The sequence below is a fragment of the Caretta caretta genome, chromosome 27 (assembly GCF_965140235.1).
Source record: "Caretta caretta isolate rCarCar2 chromosome 27, rCarCar1.hap1, whole genome shotgun sequence".
In the NCBI taxonomy this organism is placed as follows: domain Eukaryota; kingdom Metazoa; phylum Chordata; order Testudines; family Cheloniidae; genus Caretta; species Caretta caretta.
Genome location: NC_134232.1, coordinates 11,166,085 through 11,186,623, shown reverse-complemented (window position 1 = coordinate 11,186,623; position 20,539 = coordinate 11,166,085). Strand labels below are relative to the sequence as shown.

The 20,539-nt window shown below is 56.3% G+C and overlaps 1 protein-coding gene across 1 annotated transcript in view; it reads left to right on the top strand.

Moving 5' to 3' along the window:
* TBX21 (T-box transcription factor 21) overlaps nucleotides 1-20,210 on the top strand; it is a 34,427-nt gene extending 14,217 nt beyond the window's left edge. Inside the window, exons 2-6 of the mRNA XM_048830416.2 lie at nucleotides 15,503-15,657; nucleotides 16,641-16,762; nucleotides 17,404-17,562; nucleotides 17,999-18,060; nucleotides 19,177-20,210. Coding sequence (XP_048686373.2) covers nucleotides 15,503-15,657; nucleotides 16,641-16,762; nucleotides 17,404-17,562; nucleotides 17,999-18,060; nucleotides 19,177-19,825 — 1,147 coding nt within the window. The 3' untranslated portion in view covers nucleotides 19,826-20,210. The remainder of the gene's footprint in view (nucleotides 1-15,502; nucleotides 15,658-16,640; nucleotides 16,763-17,403; nucleotides 17,563-17,998; nucleotides 18,061-19,176) is intronic.
* The last annotated feature ends 329 nt before the right edge of the window (nucleotides 20,211-20,539 follow it).

Genomic DNA, 20,539 nt, shown 5'->3' with positions numbered 1-20,539 from the left:
CATTCGTATGCAGCAAACAAGGGCCCGGCACCTGTATTCTAGTGTAACAAACAGGAGGTCAGGTAGGATTTCACAGGCAAGGCCGCGCTGCGTCCTATGGCCATGTGGAGCGTCCTGGCAGATCCTCCAGTGATCTGAGCTGAAGGAGAATCTCCCTTGCTAGAAGAGAGCCTATAACGCAGATGAGACGTTCTCACGCCAGCCAGATGTGTCCACACCCAGGGCGGTCGTGCCTAGAGACGCCAAAGAGGCCTCCTTGTGCTCAGCACTAAAAGAGCATGGAGCATAAATAGACGAGAGGGAAATAAAGCCTCAAAATAATGGTTTGCCCAAGCCTTGTTGCCAGGGAGGGGATTAGAACCCACATCTGCGAAGTCGCCAGGTAGCGCTTTAGCCACTAGATCAGGGGTGGGCAAACTTTTTGGCCGGAGGGCCACATTGGGGTTGCAAAACTGTATGGAGGGCCGGGAAGGGAAGGCTGTGCCTCCCCAAACAGGCTGGCCCCTGCCCCCTATACGCCCCCTCCCACTTCCTGTCCCCCTCAGAACTCCTGACCCATCCAACCCCCCTGCTCCTTATCCCCTGACGGCCCCCTCCCGAGACCCCCCCCCCCGTTCCTAAATGCCCCTCCCGGGACCACCCCCCATCCAACCCCTATCCACACCCCTTCCCCCTGACAGCCCCCCGAGCCCCTGACCCATCCAATCCCCCCGGCTCCCTGTTCCCTGACTGCCCCCCCTCCCAGAACCTCCACCCCATTCAACCACCCCTCTTCCCTGACCATCCCCCCGGGACCTCCTGCCCCTTATCTTATTGGAAAGCCTGGGAGGTGGGCAGGCGCAAGCCGCATGCGGCGGCATAGCTGAGGGGAGGGAGGACAGCGGGGGAGGGGCTGGGGGCTAGCCTCCCCAGCCGGGAGCTCAAGGGCTGGGCAGGGGGGTCCCGCGGTCCGGATGTGGCCCGCGGGCCGTAGTTCGCCCACCTCTGCACTAGCTCATTGTGTTACATGCAGGGCAGGGCCACGTGGCTTTCAGTAATGTTTAGATTTAACTTCAGCAATTGCTTCCTGTTGATTTCGGTAGCTCATCACAGCCCGGTCCCCAAGGGCTGGTATTGGAGTCGTGCCCGGAGGCAGGACGGCTGTCACCTAAGAATCCGACTTTGCGCTAGGCAGGCGAAGAACTCAGAGTCTCGCACCATCAGGCAACCGCCGTGTCTCCTGCTGAGTCAATGCATGTGTGGGGGGTGGCCTGATCCTGCGTGTCCCCTGCTGACACAGTGCACAGGGATGGGGCAGTCCAGCAGTCTAGATGCAGCCACGTGCAGGAGGAGACATTTAAATAGGAAAGGCCTAGGTTAAAATAGCCACCCTGACTCACTACGTCGATACTCCAGATTTACCCTACCTCTATCGATTTCAGTAGGGAGTGTGGGGCAGGTTCCCCCTGGCCCTCCATTTACACCAGCGGAAAGTGGATAGAAAATGCTATCAAACAGGGGCCAAGTTCTCAGTGGGTGTAAATCGCTGTGGCTTCTTTGAAACCAGTGGAGCTGCGTTCGTTTCCACCAAATGAGAGTCTGGACCATTGAGTTTAAAAATCAGAGACCGAGTTTCTGCTTTCAAGCGCACACGTTTGCATAAGGCCCCAGCCAACCCTGTGGAGAGAAAACCTGCCTCTAACATCTCCCACAATGTCACCAGACCAGTGGATTATTTTTAACTAGCGCTTAAAAAAAAAAAAAAAAAAAAAGGTCTAAAACCACCTAAAATCTCCCCTCTGCTCTGCTCCAGAATCTAAAAACTGCCCATCTGGCCATAGGAACAAACATTTCTTCAAGCTCTGTGGCACTTCGCTTCCTATCTGAAACCGTTGTGCAGCATTATTGGGTGCTATTATGGCCTGTTGAACTGTTTCCATGGCTTTGGATCAAACCCTTACACAGCTGCTGAGCTCCCCCCCAGAGGTGGTTGCATTCCAGTGGTGGGTAAGGGGAATCTTTTTCTATCAATCTGTAAAGGGCTCAGGGATCTGTGCTGGATGCTGTGGCATCAACTATGGATTGACTCCAGTTTGGGCTGCCCAATTTGAGAACATTCTTGTGTTGCTTTTAGAGACCCCCCCCCAATTTCTCCCCTTTAATCCCAACCAGCCTTGGACACATTTGGATCCTGCCCTGGGATTGGATTTTATCACTCATGCCGACAATGCGTTCTTACTTTACTACCAATAAATCCATCAGGGCCAAACCTCCCACTGAAACCAGTGAAGTGTGTGCGTGTGGGGAGGTTACCAGCGATATCAGCAGGCCCCGTAATGCGTAGTAACGAGCAGATACCAGACAGATCCTGCCAGGGCTTCTTAAACTCCAAGGGAGCCAGGAACTCAGCTGGGGTAACTCAGTGGGACTCCAGGGCTGTCGTTGGCGTTCCTTACAAGGGGGGAAACAGGTGGTCTGGTCTGAACAGAATCTATGCCCTTGTAAACTCTCTGCCACAGCACTCCAGCTCCTCCCCCCCTCCCCAAGCTGTTACTGACCAAGCCAGGCTGAGGACGGCTGCTCAGACTGTGGCTCGGCCGGGAGACGTGTGCTACATTTGAACCCTCAGCCAGAGGGTGGGTCCTGGCGCCGTACTGGTTTGGCGAGAGCTTTGCAGATGTTCTCTGCCTGGCACAGCTCTGCGTGTGTATCCCCTGCCTCCACAGGTGTTCCATGTGATCCCCTCCGGGTGGACACCCTGCTGAAGTCTCTGTGAAGGGAAGAAGAAATTTTTGTTTGTGGACATGCTCATGTGGTCTAGTGGTGAGAGCCGGGGGGACCCACAACGTGGAACTCCTGGCTTCTATTTCTTGGGCTGGGGGGCTGGTGGTCACAGACAGGCTGGAGGGCGGATTCTATTTCCGGCTGTGGTCCGCGTGCAGAGGCCTGAGGCAGGACTCCTGGGTTCTATCCCCAGCTCTTTCTCTGTGATCTTGGGGCCAAGACCCTTCGCTTCGGTTTCTCCATCTTTAAATGGGGATGGCCCACCTCCTGTGGGGAGATTGTGAGCTTTCATACATTGCTCTTTGCCAAGTGCTTTAAAATCCTCAAATGAAAGATAAGGGGAAGGGGTGGAAACCTGCTGAAATCAGTGTGTTCAGGAAATTCCACACAGTTGTTTAAAAGAAGACGACCTTTAAGAACGGCTTGGTCACACCAATCCGTGTGCCTTTTGATTGGCCAGCCAGCGCTCTGTAGCTGGGGACAATCCCCGACCGGCGGTATCTGGGTTAGGAGAAGCACACTGAATGATCGAGCCGAGAGGGCTGGTTCTCTGTTCCGCCGCCGTGATGTGGCGCAGAATCCGGCCCGGCGTCTTGGTTCGCTGTAAATCAGCAAAGCCCCTCTGCCATCAGGAGCGCTAGGTCGATAGACACCAGCTGAGGATCCGGCCGGAAGAGGGTTTTCCTTAGAGGTGGGCGAAAATTTTCAGCTGAAAGTCTCGGGGCCAAAACGCGCAAGCGAGAACCGTTCGCAGGTTGCGTCAGTTTCACCAAATTGTTCGGCAGCGGGCGGGGGGGGCGGTCCTCAACATTTTGATTTTTCCGGTTTGACGTTGCCTTTATTTTCTTTTCAAATTCAAAAATATTTAAGAATGCTCAAAACCGAAACCTTTGGGGTCAAACAGACCGTTTTGTTTGGCCCCAAATCATTTTCTTTGTTTAACCTGTCAAAACTGCCAGTGAACCCAGAGCATCAGTTTCCTTTGGTCTGGCTGTAATTTTAAGGCCCCTCGTTCCCCAGGGTGCCTCCCCTTTCCAGCTGATTGTGTGGGCCTGCGTGTGCATCGTCGGTCGGTGCCAATAGGAGGTGGTAATTTGTGTGTGTGTGTGGTCTGTTACGCTCCGTTTGCTGCCGCCCCGATGTGCGATTGAAAAAGCAAAAGAGAAGCTCAGTGGAAAAACAACCAAACCTTCAGCCCCAGGAGGAAGTTTGAAACGCTGCAGGGCCCACGGGGAGCAACTCCCTGACGCCGCATTACCGCAGTCGGCGTGGGGTGGAATGAGTGAGGAGGGTTGTACCTGGGTGTTGGGTCATGGGGAGCGATTCCACGTGCCCATGGAAACAGCCTGTAACCGGGACACATTTCTGCTAGCCCCAGTGGGCTAGAGTCAACCATGACCGAAGCAACTGTGATCTCACACCAATTCTCATGCTGAGGGGCCTGATGCTCTGTGCACTCCCACTGGTGTTCATCCAGAGTAACGCCAATGAGGTCAGCTGAGTTACACCAGTGTGAACCTGGGGTAAGTGGGAGGAGAATTGAGCCCTGTAACCCACTGACTATAAGAACAGAAGAATGGCCATGCTGGGTCAGACCAATGGTCCATCTAGCCTACTGTCCTGTATTCTGACAGTGGCTGGTGCCAGACGCTTCAGAGGAAACAAACAGAACAGAGCAATGATCGAGTGATCCATCCCTGTCGTCCAGTCCCAGCTTCTGGCAGTCAGAGGTTTAGGAACACCCAGAGCATGGGGCTGCGTCCCTGATCATCCTGGCTAATCGCCATTAATGGACCTGTCCTCCAGGAACTTATCTAACTCTCTTTTTTTTTTTTTTTTTTTTTTTTTTGAACCCAGTTATTGTCTTGGCCTTCACCACATCCCCTGGCAATGAGTTCCACAGGTTGACTGTGCGTTCTGTGAAAAAATACTTCCCTATGTTTGTGTTAAACCTGCTGCCTATTAATTTCATTGGGTGACCCCTGGTTCTTGTGTTATGTGAAGGGGTAAATAACACTTCCCTATTCCCTTTCTCCAGCCCAGTCATGATTTTATAGCTCTCTATCATATCCCCCCTTAGTCGTCCCTTTTCAAAGCTGAACAGTCCCAGTGGTTTTAGTCTCTCCTCATATGGAAGCAGTTCCATCTCCCTCATCATTTTTGTTGCTCACCTCTGAACTTTTTCCAATTCTAATACAGCTTTTGTGAGATGGGGTGACCAGAACCACACGCAGTACAAGGTGTGGGTGTACCATTAATTTATGTAGTGGCATCATGATATTTTCTGTCTGATTTCTCTATCCATTTCCTAATGGTTCCTAACATTCTGTTCACTTTTTGGACTGCTGCTGCTCATTGAGCAGATGTTTTCAGAGAACGATCCACAGTGACTCCAAGATTTCTTTCTTGAATGGTAACAACTACTTTAGACCCCATCATTTTGCATGCATAGTTGGAATTATGTTTTCAATGTGCATTACTTTGCGTTTATCAACATCAAATTTCATTTGCCATTTTGTTGCCCAGCCACTCAGTTTTGTGAGATCCTGTTGTAACTCTTTGCAGTCAGCTTTCAACTTAGCTGTCTTGAGTACTTTTGTAACATCTGAAATTTTGCCATCTCATTCCTTACCCCTTTTTCCAGACCACTTATGAATGTGTTGAACAGCACTTGTCCCAGTACAGATCCTTGGCGGACCCTGCTATTTCCTTCTCTCCACTGTGAAACCTGTTTGTTCCTGCTCTCTGTTTCCTATCTTTTAACCGGTTACTGATCTATGAGAGGACCTTCCCTCTTATCCCATGACTGCCTACTTTGCTTAAGAGCCTTTGCTGAGGGACCTTGTCAAAAGCTTTCTGAAAGTCCAAGTACACTATATCCACTGGATCACCCTTGTCCAAATGTTTATCGATACCCTCAAAGAATTCTAATAGATTGTTGAGGTATGTTTTCCCTTCCCTAACATATCATGTTTATCTATATGTCTGATCATTCTGTTCTTTACCATAGTTTCCATCAATTTGCCTGGTACTGAAGTCAGGCTTACTAGCCTGTAATTGCCAGGATTACCTCTGGAGCCTTTTTAAAAAATTGACATTACATTTGCTAAACACCAGTCATCTGGTACAGAGGTTGATTTAAGCGATAAGTTACATACCACAGTTAGTAGTTCTGCAGTTTCATATTTGAGTTCCTTCAGAACTCTTGGATGAATGCCATCTAGTCCTGGTGACTTATTACCATTTAATTTATCAATTTGTTCCAAAACCTCCTCTATTGACACCTCATTCTGGAACCATTTCTCAGATTTGTTGAGCAAAAAGAATGTCTCTGGTGTGGGAATTTCCCTCACATCCTCTGCAGTGAAGACCGATGCAAAAAATTCATATAATTTCTCCGGAATGGTCTTGTTTTACTTGAGTGATCCTGTAGCACCTCAATCAACCAGTGGACCCCATTGATTGTTTGGCAGGTGTCCTGCTTTTGTTATACTTTAAAACTAAGAGCAAAATTTTTGTGTGTGTCTTTTGCTAGTTGCTCTTCAAATTCTTTTCTGGCCTGCCTAATTATATTTTTACACTTGACTTGCCAGAGTATGTTCTTTTCTGTTTTCCTCAATAGGATTTGACTTCCAATTTTTAAAACGTCTTTTTATCTCTAAGCATCTCTTTAACTCTGTTTACCATGGTGGCATATTTTTGGTCCCTTTCCTGATTATTATTGTTGTTGTTATTATTATTTTATTATTTATTTGGGGCATATATAGTTTGAGCATCTCTTATGGTGTTTTTAAAAAAGTTTCCATGCAGTTTGCAGGCATTTCACCCTTGTGACTGTTCCTTGCAATTTCTGTTTAACTGAGCTCCTCATTTTTCTGTAGTTCCCCTTTTTGAAGTTAAATGCTGCTGTGGTGATTTTCTCTGGTACTTCCCCTCTCCCCAAGGATGTTAAATTTAATTACATTACGGTGGCTATTACTGAGCAGTTCAGCTATAGTCACCTCTTGGATCAGTTAGGACTAAATCAAGAATTGTCTCTCCCCTTGTGGGTGCAAGGACTAGCTCTCCAAGGAGCAGCCATTAATGGTGTCTAGAGATTTTTATCTCTGCATCTCTTCCTGAGATGACATGTTCCCAGTCAATAAGCGGATAATTGAAATCCCTCATCATTATTGGGGTTTCTGGTTTTGTAGCCTCTTTAATCTCCCGGAGCATTTCACAGTCACTATCGCCATCCTGGTCAGGTGGTCAGTGGCGTATCCCTACTGCTATATTCATATTATTCGAGCATGGAATTTACATCCATAGCGATTCTATGATGCAGTTTGATTCATTTAAGATTTTTGCTATCTTTGACTTGGTTTTCTTTCACATAAAGTGCCACTCTTCTACCAGCATGACCTACTTTGTCATTCCTACACATTTTGTACCCTGGTATTACCCATTGATTATCATCACTCCACCAAGTTTCTGTGGATGCCTATTCTATCAATCTCCTATTTAATACCAGGCACTCAAGTTCACCCATCTTTAGTATTTAAACTTCTTGCATTTGTAGACAAGCACTTATCAAAATTGTCAATATTTAGTTGTCTGCCTTCTCGTGACGTAATTGAACGGGACACTTTTGCGTGACTGTTTCTCTTCAGCTCCTACCTGAACTTTATTACCTTCTATCATTACAGTATTATGATTTATTTGTATTAAAGTAGCACCTAGAAACTCCAGGCAAGATCAGGACCCCATCGCACTAGGCCCTGTACGAATACAAAGTGGAGTTACTCCTTATTTTTACAGATCCAGACGAACACGGCTACCCCTCTGATACTTACTCCTTACTGCATGCATCTGATGAAGTGAGCTGTAGCTCACGAAAGCTTATGCTCAAATAAATTTGTTAGGCTCTAAGGTACCACAAGTCCTCCTGTTCTTTCTGCGGATACAGACTAACACGGCTGCTACTCTGAAACCTGTCATTGCTCCTTACTGACACCCATGCAACCAAGATCAGGCCCCCTGTGTATAGGGGCTGGGAAACTGGTGTAAGTTTCAAAGCGGTGTAGTTCGCACTGATTGGACATCCGTTGACTGTGCAACATAAGAGCAATGAACCGGTTTGCCTGTAATCTAACGGGTCAGATTGCTGGCTGGTGCAGACCCGTGCCTGTGAGAGTCAGACGTCGAGATGATCTCGGAGCCAGGAATGCTGATGTTTCCCGTCAAAGCTCAGCTGGGGTTCGTTGGCATCGCTCCATTGAAGGAGGATCCGGCCCTTCATTTCTAACTTGCTGGAAGCCTGGGCTCTGCAAACAAGAGGTCTGGCTCCGTTGCCATCGGAGGTGTGATTGCGGTACATGCAGACCCACTGGCAGCAGCGCGGATGGCGTCGTGGGCTAGCTGCCTGAGGGGACCCTGGGCATGTAGTCGAGCGGCTCAGCCCATGCCTCCTGCTAAGCCCTAGCTGGTCCAGTCCAAAGAGCTCCCCTGTCTGTCCCCACCCCCTGCTCCGTCCAAGGCTCTTACCCTCGCATGTGAAAGCCAAACAGAGATGATGATCTCCGACCCAAATGGATTGGGGATGATACAGGGGACCCAGCCCATCCATCAGGGGCTGCTGCTAATGTGATTGGAGAGGCAGTGGAGATGCCCATCGGGGATCATAGCGATCTGGCGGAGGGGGGCAAGAAATTCTCCCCCCTCACCCCCCCAAATGAGGGCAGCATTGGCCTTGCAAAAGCTCCAAGTCTGCTGTAGCCCAGTCGGATTCAACATAGGGATGCCTGGGTTCTACTCCCAGCTTTGCCATAGCCAGGCCTCCTTGCCTCAGTTTCCCCATGGGTAAAATGATACCCATCTCCTGGGGCAGGGCTTTGTGAGGCTTCATTAATGGTTTTCAGGAGCCTTAATGGGAGGGTGCATAATTAAAGGGCTTGATTTCCTCACCACTACCCCACCCGTGGGTGCTCAGATACTATGTGGGGGGAGGTTGTATAAACTTCCAGAGGCACTTAAATGCCCTGGGACTCAAAAGCCTGGGACACAGAGAGAGAGGGCCTAACTCTAAGTACTGGATTAAAACTGGGGGCCTGATTCCCCTCCCCCTGCTGTCAATCAAGAGTGACGGAGCACAAAGATGCTGGCGTGAAAATCCACTCCAGGGGGGGCTTTCTCTGAGGCAGGGGTCTCCCCGCTGCTGCGAGCTGTTTGGCCACTGGCATGCTCCACTCCAGAAGTGGCTTCATTTCAGTGCAGAAGTACTGCTTTTGGCTCCACGTTGGATTCAACTCAGGGCCTACTCCGGCTTCCATTGGACGTGACCAGTTTAATGGCACCAAGACCGGGCCTGAGACGCCCCAGCCCCACCTGCCCCATAAGTATATGGGGCAATATGTTGCTGACGCAGCCATGAAAACGGCACCCTCAGGCTCCTCTGTGCCACCACAAATCAGCAGCATCGGGAGGCAGAAGCCACACACGGTCAGGGCTTGTTCCCTCGGCATGAAGATCACGTCTCTGATACAATTATTCGGGGGAGATCCTGGCGCCCTGGGAGCAGAGACCTTCCTGGAGAGCAGCAAAGCGCTCACGCTCCCCACGTTCAGGGGAGCCTCGGGGCATGGGTTTGGGAAATTCGTTTGCCTAATCGAGCAAGGAAAGCTGGCAGGAAACCGGCATAGCCTCCCAACGCCTCGCTGAGCTCCTGCGAATGGATTCCCAGCTGCGGGGAGCTCCATTGAACTCTGCTCAGGATCCAGCCTGCTCGGGTCTGTGAAAGTTGGGGGCACCAAAGATCTTAAGACCCGAGGCAGCCGCTCAGCTGAGTGTATCCCTCCCCGCCTGCACCTACCCCAGCCCCCCACCGCCCTGGTCTGCAGCAAGTCACCATGGCAAGGAGCCGGCACAACGTGGTATAAATATCCCAGTGCAGGAAGGGTGCCACCAACCCAGCTCTCTTCTCACTCTCCGATACCTCAGAGCTGAAATAAAACCTAAGCTCCCGTGGAGAAGGAACCTCCTGCTGCATGGGGCAGACTCAGCTGCAGGAGGAGAATGGATGGGTCGCGGGAGATGCCTGGCTGAAATCGGGGCAGCGGGTCTGGTTTGGTGCAGTTCTGGATTAGAGCCATTTGCAACCTTCCGGCTCAGATCAGGGATGGGCATTTGAACAGGCCCAGATTTTCAGGGCGCTTTGGATCCAGGGTTTTAGTTTGAGTCCGTGAAGATCTTGGCTGCAGAAGGGTTGGAGGAACATGGTCTGGACCCAGATGAGGAGCATTACAGATGCCCACGTGCTGTGGGCATGGGGGCTGTACCAACTTCCTCCTCCCCTTTGCAGATGCTCCACCACCCTGACCCCCCGCTATCCCAGCCCTGGGCTCCCCATACCCCCAGCTCTGCTGCTGAGCCTTGGTGCCAACCCACAGCTGGGCTTGGGCACAGGCTGGGGGCATGAGGCAGGCTGGGGGCAGGTTAGACATTGGGCATGGAGCAGGCTGGGGTATGGGGCAAGGGGTGTGGGGCAGGCTGGGGGCACGGGGCAGATTAGACATGGGAGGGCACAAGGCATGGGGCAGGCTGGGTGCTCAGAGGTGCCCCCCACTAGTCAGTAGTACAGAAGAGGAGACCTGGGATGAGGGTCTCCTGGAGGTAACCAAGGGTGAAAGCAGGCAGAAGAAGTGACCTCTGAAAGTTATTTGCTTCCCATGACTCCCTGGGACACCCCAGGGCCACTCTTTGAGCAGTGGGGAGGAGAATTTCCATGCAGAAGGAGGGGAGGGTCCTGGCCCCCCGCCAGGTCCGGCCCGGCCCTAAGAGCCCAGCCTGGGCTGGGCTTTCCAAAGTCGTTTCTGAGAAGCGGGGCCCGGCTCCCGCCAGGTCGCCCCCGGCCCTGAGATCACTCCGCCCCGGGCCCTGCTTTATCAGAAACGCCGGCGCTTCAAGGAAACCCGGAGCTCGACGGCTCAAAGCCCCTCCTGGTTCCGCCCGGCATCCCCCTCCCACGCCGGGGGTGGGGGCCGCGCCGCAATGACTTGGCCTGTCGGCTTTGAGCATCATGTGCTGTGGCAAGCTTGGGGAGGGGAGGGGAGGAAGGAAGGAAGTGAGAGAGACCGAGAGAAGCAGAGGAAAGAGAGAGAGAAAGGAAGAGAAGAGCAGCGGCGGGAGGGGGAGGAAAAGGGGAACGCAGAGAGGGAGCGAGGTCCCTGAAATGATGGGGAGAAAGCCGGGCTCGGCAGGTGGAATGGAGCCTGCGGGGCAGGGGGGAGCTGCCCTGGCCTCCCCATGCGAACGGAGCGGTACCAGCGGGTCTGGTTCTGGCAGGGCTCCCTCCGCCCCCACCTCAGGGCTCCCACTGAATCCACATTGCGCCCCCCCCCCATCCCCTGACTCCCTGCCCCCCCAGCTCTCAGCCTGGATTTGGGGAGCCCGGCCCTGGGTCCCAAAGCGCCCCCTGGCCCCGCGTGTGGCCTCCAGCAGAGCGCGTCGGGGGTGAATATTTCAAGGGGGCCGTTAATGTTTCAAGAGCGGCGCCCCATGGGGGGCACGCGTCTGCCTGAGTGCGGCTCAGCGGGTGGGTCTTTGTGTGTGGCAGATTACCTGGGACTGTGGCGGTGACCGGTTGTGTGCGTCCGGGAGTGTGCCCAGGGGACGGCGCGCGTGTGAATCTGTGTGCGCGCACAGCCGGGGCGTTGTGTGAGTGTCACAGGTGTGCATATGCGTGGACGTGGATATGTGCGTGCCAGATTGTGCGTACACCCTCTGGGGGGCCCGCGGTGTGTGTCACTATGTCGTGAATGGGTTACAGTTGTGCGTGTTTGATTGTGTGGGAGGGGGTCAGAGCGTGTGTGTGTGTTTGTGTGCATATCACAGGGTGTCTGCAGGGCTGGCCCCAGGATAGTAGCGAGACAAGGTGGGTGAGGGGGTATCTTCACTGGGCCAGCTTCTCTTGGTGAGAGAGACGAGCTTTCGGGCTCCCCAGCGGTCCTCTAAAAGCTGTTCCCTGCCCCACCTTGTCTCTCTTACACAACAGAGGTGCAGCTGAGTGTGTCACTCTCCTGTGGGGGGGCGGGGGGGCCTGTCTGTCCATGCACACCACGGGTGCACCGTGTCTGCGTGGAGCCCCAAGACCCAGCAGGCTGGGCTGTGGGGAGCTGCCGTGAGGCCCAGCGTCCTTGCCAGCCTGGGCTCCGGTGACGTCTGCCTTGCGAGCCATCAGGTCAGCCAGTTCAGCATGGGCAGGCATTTTGCCCAGGGCTGTGGCCAGGACCCTACTGGCTCCCTGCTCTTGGCCTATCTTTTATTCACTAGCTAGAGAAATATTCACACGCTCTCCTCTCTGCTGTCTCCTACGCCGTCCCCTCCATGTTCGGGACTGGATGCATGGGGGAGGGGGTGTCATATTTGATTGACAGATCATGGGAGCTCTGGTGAGAGAACCAGGGCCAGCCTTGCCCCAGCCAGGCCTTCTCTGGGCAGCCCAGTTCGTCGCCCATTTAAACCAGCGGGGGAGGAGATTTTACACTGGTGTAACTGACAACAGCTTGTGTCCCGTGGTCCTCAGCTCCTGGCTTCACCAGGAATATGAGCAGGACTGGAGGGGGATTAAATTCTGCTCTTAGTCTTATTATGATTAGTTCTATATTGTGGTAGCACATAGGAACTATGGACCAGGCCCCCATGATGCTAGGTATGAACAGAATAGAATAATGGTCCCTGGCCCCAAGAGCTTACTTCGCTCCCCCTTACAGAAGCGGACTCACTCCTGAGTCCTCCCAGGGGGATTCAGATCAGAATCCCAGGCGTGGCAGCTTGGGCATTTTTGCTCTGGCAATTTGCTCCTGATTTTGGTTGTTCTGAAAGCCCCAGCTCCAGGAGTCTAGTGATGATGTGAGACTCTTGGCTTCCATTTAAAACAAAAGAACAGTAAGTTTCCAGCCATCGTGGTGCAGAGAGAGGCTTGAAGTCATAAAGCCCCCCCACTTCCCTAGGCTCAAAATCGAGAAGGCAAATAGAAAGAGCATCTATTTTTTTTAAAATTTAATTTCAAGATTTTTAAGCGATTGTGGGAGGAGGGGGGCTGCTTGATGACTTTTGAATGGTTGGCATTGATAAGGCTGGGATCGGGTCAGAAAGGGCTGCATTGCGGCTCCATATTTACATCAGCATGACTGGGTCTGATTCGGGGCCTGCCTACCCTCGTGCTAATCCGGAGTGAGCCAGTGTGTAAATCCAGGGTAAACCCGAGAGGGGCCTGGCACAATCATGCATCTTTAACTCGCCACTGTCAAGCTAACTCTGGATGCACACCAGTGTAAATCTGTCATAAATGTCACCAGGGTGGGTGACAGCAGGATCTGGGCATGCATCATAAATTACCAATAATTAATCCACCACGGATTTGGACGGCGCTATCCCAGTCCTCTACACCCGCTGAGGATCAGGCCTCTAAAACCCGCTTGGGTTTTGGGAGCCTGGCCAGTTTCGTTTTCTTCCTCCTGTCAGTGTCGTCCCTCGGCTGCCTCTGCGGTTCCCACCCTGCACTGAACGTGCTGAATGTGCCAAATAAAACCTCTTTTCATTGAAATGTGTTTGAAGCAAGAGTTGGGGGGGAGTGGGGGGGTTAGAAAGCGCAAAGTCACTGGGCAGCATCTCCTAAAGGGGGCTGCAAAACAGTACAACCTTTGCAGAGGGCTTTTGTGTTTCCTCTCTGGTCCTGGCTGCCGTCGTTGGGATAACGAGCCTGAGCCATGCGTCGTCCCTCTGAAGCACCTGGCACCAGCCGCTGTGGGAAGACAGGACACTGGGCGAGATGGACCTTTGCTCTGACCCAGTCGGGCTGTTCCTACGTCCGCCTGGAGCGAACCTGCAGCCTTGAGAACCAAAGCAGCCCCTGCTGCTTCAGAGGACTTAGGTCTCAGCAGGGAACAGCAGCCTGTTGCAGTCCCTAAAGCTGGCCACTAGAGGGAGCCATGCTCACACTCCCTAAAGGCGTGCCTTACATTGTGGTCATGTCTCCCTCTTGTGGCCAGCCCCGGTGTCTACAACCACCCGCTCCCTAACCCCTGGCTGAAACAGCAGAGGCCGGTATTGTTTGAGGGTCCTGAGTTCGATCCTCGCTGGCGGCTGTTAGGCGTGCGTGGATGTGGTTTGTTGCATTGGTCCCCCCAGATCCTACCAGGCCAGGGCCCTCCGTGCAGTGGGGAGACAGGGTCCCCTATTTCCCAGCTGCCTTTCTCGGACCCCTCTTCTTGCTCTGACGAAGGGGGAGGCCACTAACCAGAGGGGTTGAAATAGGGATTTGAAATTGACGTGTGAGCCCCACCCGATCCTGCCTCTTTCCTCTGCCCCCTTCCCGGCTGTCCTCTGCCATTGCTCTCCATTCCCCTTTTCGCTCCCTGCCTCCCTCTCTCCTGCTCCTCCGCCCTTCCCTGGCCTGGTGATGGGGCTGAGAATAGAAACGGTGTCACTTTCTGAACAGGAGAAGTGAGGAGGAGGGGCAGAGGGAAGGGGGGGCCGGGGCATGGGACACAGAACCGAGCTGCCACCTGTCGCAGTCCGCTGACAAGTCACTGCATTCTCAACAGGGCCAAGTGGCTAAATCTGCCCTGATAGGGGGCAAGGGACTGGGGGGGCCTGGGATCAGAACCAGCTGGCTGGGCTGGCTTCAGAACCAGAATGGGAAGAGCTGGGAAATAATCCAGCTCGGGGCGGGTTGCTTCCATCCCTCACCCCCCCACCCCATTGTCTCCCTTCCCGTCTCCGTTCTCTACTGCTTCTTCCCTCTGCTTTCTATAGCCACCCCCAGCTTCCCCTCTTTCCTCCAGTCCCCCCATTTCCCTCAATCCCTCCCTGTGCCTAGCTCTCCAAGGCAGGGAATGCGTCTTTGTATGTGCACACGTGGGTCCCGATCCTGACCGGTCTCTGCTGCAATACCAGGAATGGTTAACGGCCATCAGCTCCTCTTCTCCCTCAGGCTCTCCTGCAATCTCTGCCCCCAGCCCTCTCCCGATCTCTCCAGTTTGATACCCCCAGGGGCCTCCCCAGTGCTCAGGAATTAATGGGGCATTCCAGCTGCCTGGGCAGAGAAACCAGCTGGGCGTTGGCCTTGTCTAGGGGCATGTAGTTACAGGGTAACCTAATGGGACTGGCCGAGGGGTAACCAAGGCGCCTGCTCCATGCTGAGCTGGGAATTGGGAGGCCTGGATTCTACTCCCAGCTCCGCTGCTGACCTGGGGCTGGTCACATCTCACTGTGCCTCAGTTTCCCCTCCCACCCTGTATGTGTCTTGTCTAATCAGACTGTGACCTCTTTGGGGTGGGGACTGCCTCGCTGTGTCTTTGTACAGCGCCTGGCACAACGGGGCCCTGGTCTCTGTTGGGGCCTCTCAGCGCTACCATAATAAATAATAGCATGAGGACAATCCAGGCCACCACACGCCAATCCCCTGTGTTGCCATCACATTCCTCCAGCCCATATCCCACGGATACATCCTCAGGGCAGCTCCGTCCTGCTTCGGGCTGGGATCCCACCTGGGTCCTTGCTCACCTCCACGAGCCAGCTCCTTCCTCGGGGGACCTTTCCCCGCCGCGTGGCCAGACTCCACGGGATTTCAATGGCAAAAGGATGTTCTGCCCTGGGGAAGTGTGTGTATGTGTGGGGGGGTCTTGCTGTGTGATTTGGGGACCCAGGGGGCGTCCCCTCCAGTGTAACACGCGGGGTTGTGTTTGTGTCCCCTCTCCAGGCGGATGTTCCCGTTTCTTAGCTTCAACCTCTCCGGGCTGGACCCCGTGGCTCACTACAGGGTCTGCGTGGACATCGTCCTGGTGGATCAGCACCACTGGAGGTACCAAGGCGGGAAGTGGGTCCAGTGCGGCAAGGCCGAGGGGAACATGCCAGGTAGGAAGGAGAGATCCAGGCCAGTTATCTCGTTCATGGGGCTGAGGAACCAGGGCGTTGGGTACAGGGGAGTGGTCGGGGCTTGCCACTGTCTCTAGGGTTCTCCTGCACCCTCCCCTGCAGCGCCCCCTACTGGGAGAGCCAGGCGCCCACCCCAGCCACTGCTCTTGCACCCTCACCTACAGCGCCTCCTGCTGGGAGAGGCTGGGACTGGGTAGCCAGGAGCTTCTGCACCATTCCCAAGAGTGGCGCCTGCTATCGAAGCTGTGTTGGGGGGCAGAAGCGGGGGGGGGGGGGCTTGCTGTGACCTGACAGCTGGTTCCTGATTCGGGGTGGTTCCTGATTGGGGGGTGGGGGTTAAGATTTCAAGCAGCGATGGCCAGCGTCTCAGGGCTGCCTTTTCCCTCTGGGGGGGGAAGAGCTGGATCCGTGTTTCCCCGAACGGGACTGGGGAGCCAGGGTCTGCAATTCGCCCCAACCCCAAACTCCCCTGGCGCTGCAGGGTCCAGTACCAGCCCACCAGCCGATCTCTCCCCGTTGCTGGATCCTGGAGCAGCAGGGAGCCCCTCCCCTTCCTTTCTTGTCCCCACCCCATCCCTCCAGCACCGGCTGCCCCCCTCCCTCCCCTCCCCAGCGCTCGCGGCATTCCCAGGAGCCAGAGCGCCCTCTTGTGGGCAGCCGGGACGGTGCAGTGGCTCCCTGGCTGGCACAGCACCCCAAATAACCGATGTGTTATTTCGCCTCTCTGCCCCCTGCCTACCCAGCCGGCACTTCCCGGCCCGGGCTGGATGAGGGGGGAGTCGCCCCCCGTAGCTGGGTGGAGAAGCTGGTCCCAAGTGCTGCTCCGAGCCCTGACCCGGAGGCACCCAGCCGGGAGGGGGCACTGGCTGCCGGGGGGGGCTGGCCCAGAGGCCGTGGGTGCAGGGAGCTGCTGGTGGGCCTGTGGCAGCAGCCCGGCACTCAGCAGGGGGCTGTTCTGGCAGGTAACCGGCTGTACCTCCACCCCGACTCGCCCAACACCGGGGCCCACTGGATGCGCCAGGAGGTCTCGTTTGGAAAACTCAAGCTCACCAATAACAAGGGGGCGTCCAATAACATCACACAGGTAACCACCCCCCCATGGCACGGGCCAGACGCCCGTCCCTGTCGTTGTGGGGCACAGGCCAGACACCTGTCCCCCTCTCCCGGGTAACATTCCCCATCGCGGGGCACAGGCCAGACGCCCGTCCCCATCACCCATGTACCCACCCCGCCCTCCTACAGCGTACTACACAGAGACCCGGCAGCCAATCTGCATTGTTCCTGGCAGGAGCGCTCCCCTCCAGCTTCTGGACCCTCCAGACACTAACTACTCCCCACCATCCACGTCTCTGCGGTGTGGGGCTCACTCCCAGGACTCCGGTGCTTTCTCTGTTCCGTTCTTTCTGTCGCCTTCCTTCCAGCTGAAGGAGCTGCCTTTTGCCCAATAGTTAGCCTGTGGAACTGCCTGCCACATGATATCGATCTAAAGCTATGAATCCCACGGACGTTCCCTCGCTGGCTTATCCCCAGGGCCATGGTATCCTCAGTCAGGATAAGCCTGCCATGGTCTCCCCCATAGATTGACCCGCAGAGCAGTGGGGATCACCCTACCACGGGTTGTCCCAATGTGCCCCCCCACCCCAGCTGCAGAGCACCCCTTATGGGCGCCGCGCCCCCTGCTGCAAGCGCCTCTTCCGTGACACTCCCGTGCCCTGCTCTCTGCAGATGATCGTGCTGCAGTCCCTGCACAAGTACCAACCGCGGCTGCATGTGACGGAGGTGAAGGAGGGGGAAGGGGACGAGGCCTACCCCTCCAGCAACACCCAGACCTTCATCTTCCCGGAGACGCAATTCATCGCCGTCACGGCCTACCAGAACGCCGACGTGAGTACGGGGCCCCCGCGCCGCCCTGGGCCACGGCAACCCCTTGGACACTCAGGCGCAGCTACTAGGGGGTGCTGTGCCAAGGAGAGGGGTAGGTCTGAGGCGCCCACGGTGCGCTTGGGTGGGGACTGGAGCGTCACGTCCGCACCCCATGGCCCAGCTCCTGCCTCGTGCTGGGAAGAGCAGAGGGCGGGTGTCTGGGAAAAGGTGGATCAGGGCCCGTGGTGGGAGCAATGGGGTGGGGGGTGTCATAGGGTTGGGGGAACAGATGGGGGAGCACTAGGAAGATGGGGGGCTGCCCTGGATCCTGGCTTCTTAACCCCCACCCCGACTCTCCCTCCTTCCCCTCTGCCCTCCCCCCCCCCCCCCCCAGCCCCATGCCGTCCCACTCACGCAGTGCGACTGCGTACCCAGACTCTCTCCTGTGTTTTCCTAGATCACTCAGCTGAAAATTGACCACAACCCCTTTGCCAAGGGCTTCCGGGACAACTTCGACTCGTGAGTATCCCCCCATCCCGCCCCCCACTGGCTCGCTCCCTATCGCCCCGCCGGGCCAGCCCAGCCAGGGGGCGACGGTGCCTTGATGCACCATCATCAATGGGTCACTGCCAGGCGTCTCCGAGGCCCCCGTTTGCCTGGCACCCCCAGTGCTCAGAGGGCATTGGTGGGGAGGGAAGGGAGGGGGTCACTGAGGGGTAGCAAACATTGGGTGGATGGGGGTGGGGAAGCCGCAGGACCCCTTAACATGCCTCCCCCTAGCAGCAGGAGGGTGGGTGGCTCACCTGTGTTCCCGCTAAGGTGCGCACCTGCATGGCTACACAAGGGCCACGTGCGCAGGTGAGCAGGGAGAATGGAGGGTGGGGGCAGCGGGGTGAGGTGATGGGGGGGCTTGGAGGAGCTTGGGGCATGTGGGACTGCGGCGGGGACGGGAGAGACGCCTCTCCCCCAGCCCCAGAGCTGCGGAGGGGAGAGAGGGGGGTGTGTGTGACATACACACATGGTCTTTCATACTCACCTCCCAACGCATGTGTTCTTGTTGTTCCTTCTTGGGACTTCCTGCAATGCACATACGTTCTCTGTACTTTTATTCTTTCAAAGTGCAACGTTCGTGTTTTGACTGGTCTGTGCCCTTCATAATTTTTATTCCTCTCTTTCTTTCACTGAACTTTGATTCTTTGAGTAGTGAGTTCTAAAATGCCTAACGTGTCCTGGCCGGAGTAATTATCCCTCCGGGAACTTTTTCAACAGAGAGATTCTGTCTGGGTGTTTTTGTTTCTCGGGGTGGTGCCCATCCCCACAGGACCACGACAGTGGTGCACGGAAGGACATTTATTCCGCGCGTGGGTGGAAAAAGTGAGAGGGACCGTTGTCGCTCGCCCTCCGAGGCCGGGTGTCTCTGCTGAGTTTGCCAGCCCGGAGGAAGGGATGGCGACGGGCAGGGATACCCGGCCCGGGGCGGGGCTGAGACCTCCCCCCAAACTCAGCTCAGTTACCGGAGCACCGCTGAAGCCAGCCAGGGCCGGAGTCCAACCTGAGGCACCAGGGGCCCCCAGCCGTCCAGCTTCCTCTCCACCCCCTGCCTGACCCCCCACCTTGTGTTTGTCCCCCCCCCAGGATGTACGCGACGGCAGAGGGCGACCGCGTGACCCCGTCCCCGCCCGACTCCACCACTTGCCAGCAGCTCCTGCCCGGCAGCCGCTTCCCGTCCTTCCTGCAGGAGCAGTACCCACTTCCCCAGAGCCGCTACTACAATGGGGAGCCCCTGCAGCCCAAGGAGCCCCCCCGCTGGTACTTCGCCTCCCAGCAGCCCCCCGCCGCCCCCCTGGATTATGGCGCCTACGACGGCGCCTACAGCGGGAACAAGTACATGCCCTTCGGCGTGAAGGCCTTCCCCCTGCCGGCCTCGCCCCACGCCCCGCTGCCCTACTACCAGGAGCCCCACCCCTTCGGCTCGCCGCCCGCCGCCTGGCAGCCCCCCGCCAAGCCCAGCCCCGGGGCGCTCGGCTGGTTCCGGCCCGTGCGGGACGTCAGGCCCCCGCCCGGCGGCGAGGAGAAGGGGAAGGACGCGGAGGGCTGGGCCGAGCCGGCCTCGGTCAAGTCGGTGGACTCCTCGGACTCGGGCCTGTTCGAGGCGGAGTGCAAACGGCGCCGGGTGTCGCCCTATGCCTCCAGCGCCGAGAGCTCGCCCCCCGCCCGCAACGGGGACCTGTACGACAAGGAGGGGGGCGCCGACCCCGGCTACTACGGCTTCTACGGCAACTGAGGGGGAGCAGGGAGGGAGCGTTTTCCTGGTGCTGGGGGGCTAGAGGTCCCCCACCCCGCCCCCCCAAATCATAGCGGCTGTCCCCAGGGAAAGGGGGCGAGGGGGGCGGTCGCTGCAGACAGGCGCAGCAGAGGAGGTGAAGGGGGGGGGGGTGAAGCTTCTCTTAACCCCCCCACAGTTGCACAGTTGGCGGGGGGGACAGGGGCGGGGGCTTAGCGTGTGCCAGGCTGGGCCCCGGCTGGCCCGCGTTCGTGCATCGGCCCGTGCGCAAACGCCCTCGTGCACACTTTGGTGCTCATACCCATGTGCATTTACACACAGACCCATGCCCCAGTCATGCACACGGGCACCCCCCCATACCCCTGCAGCCTTCCTCCCCCCCGCCCCCGCCGATACACCGTTAATGAGGTTACCCTGCAGCCAGCCAGGAGACGCTCTGGCCTGACCCTGCGTATCCCTGATGAGCAGCCTGTCTTGCCATCCCCAGGCCCTGGTGGGCTGGGCACAGGGGCACATTTCCCCCGCCCCCCCGCTCGCGGCCGCCCTCCGGCGGCGAGCCCCCTCCCTCCGTTGCAGCAGGCACCTTCCGCCCCCCCACCCTGCCGAGCGTGTCGAGGGTTCAAGCACTGGAGGGGCCTCGTCCGTGCCCATCGCAGCCCCCTGCAGGAAGGAGCCGAACCACGCGGGTGGCTGAGGCTGCGCTCCCCCCTCTCC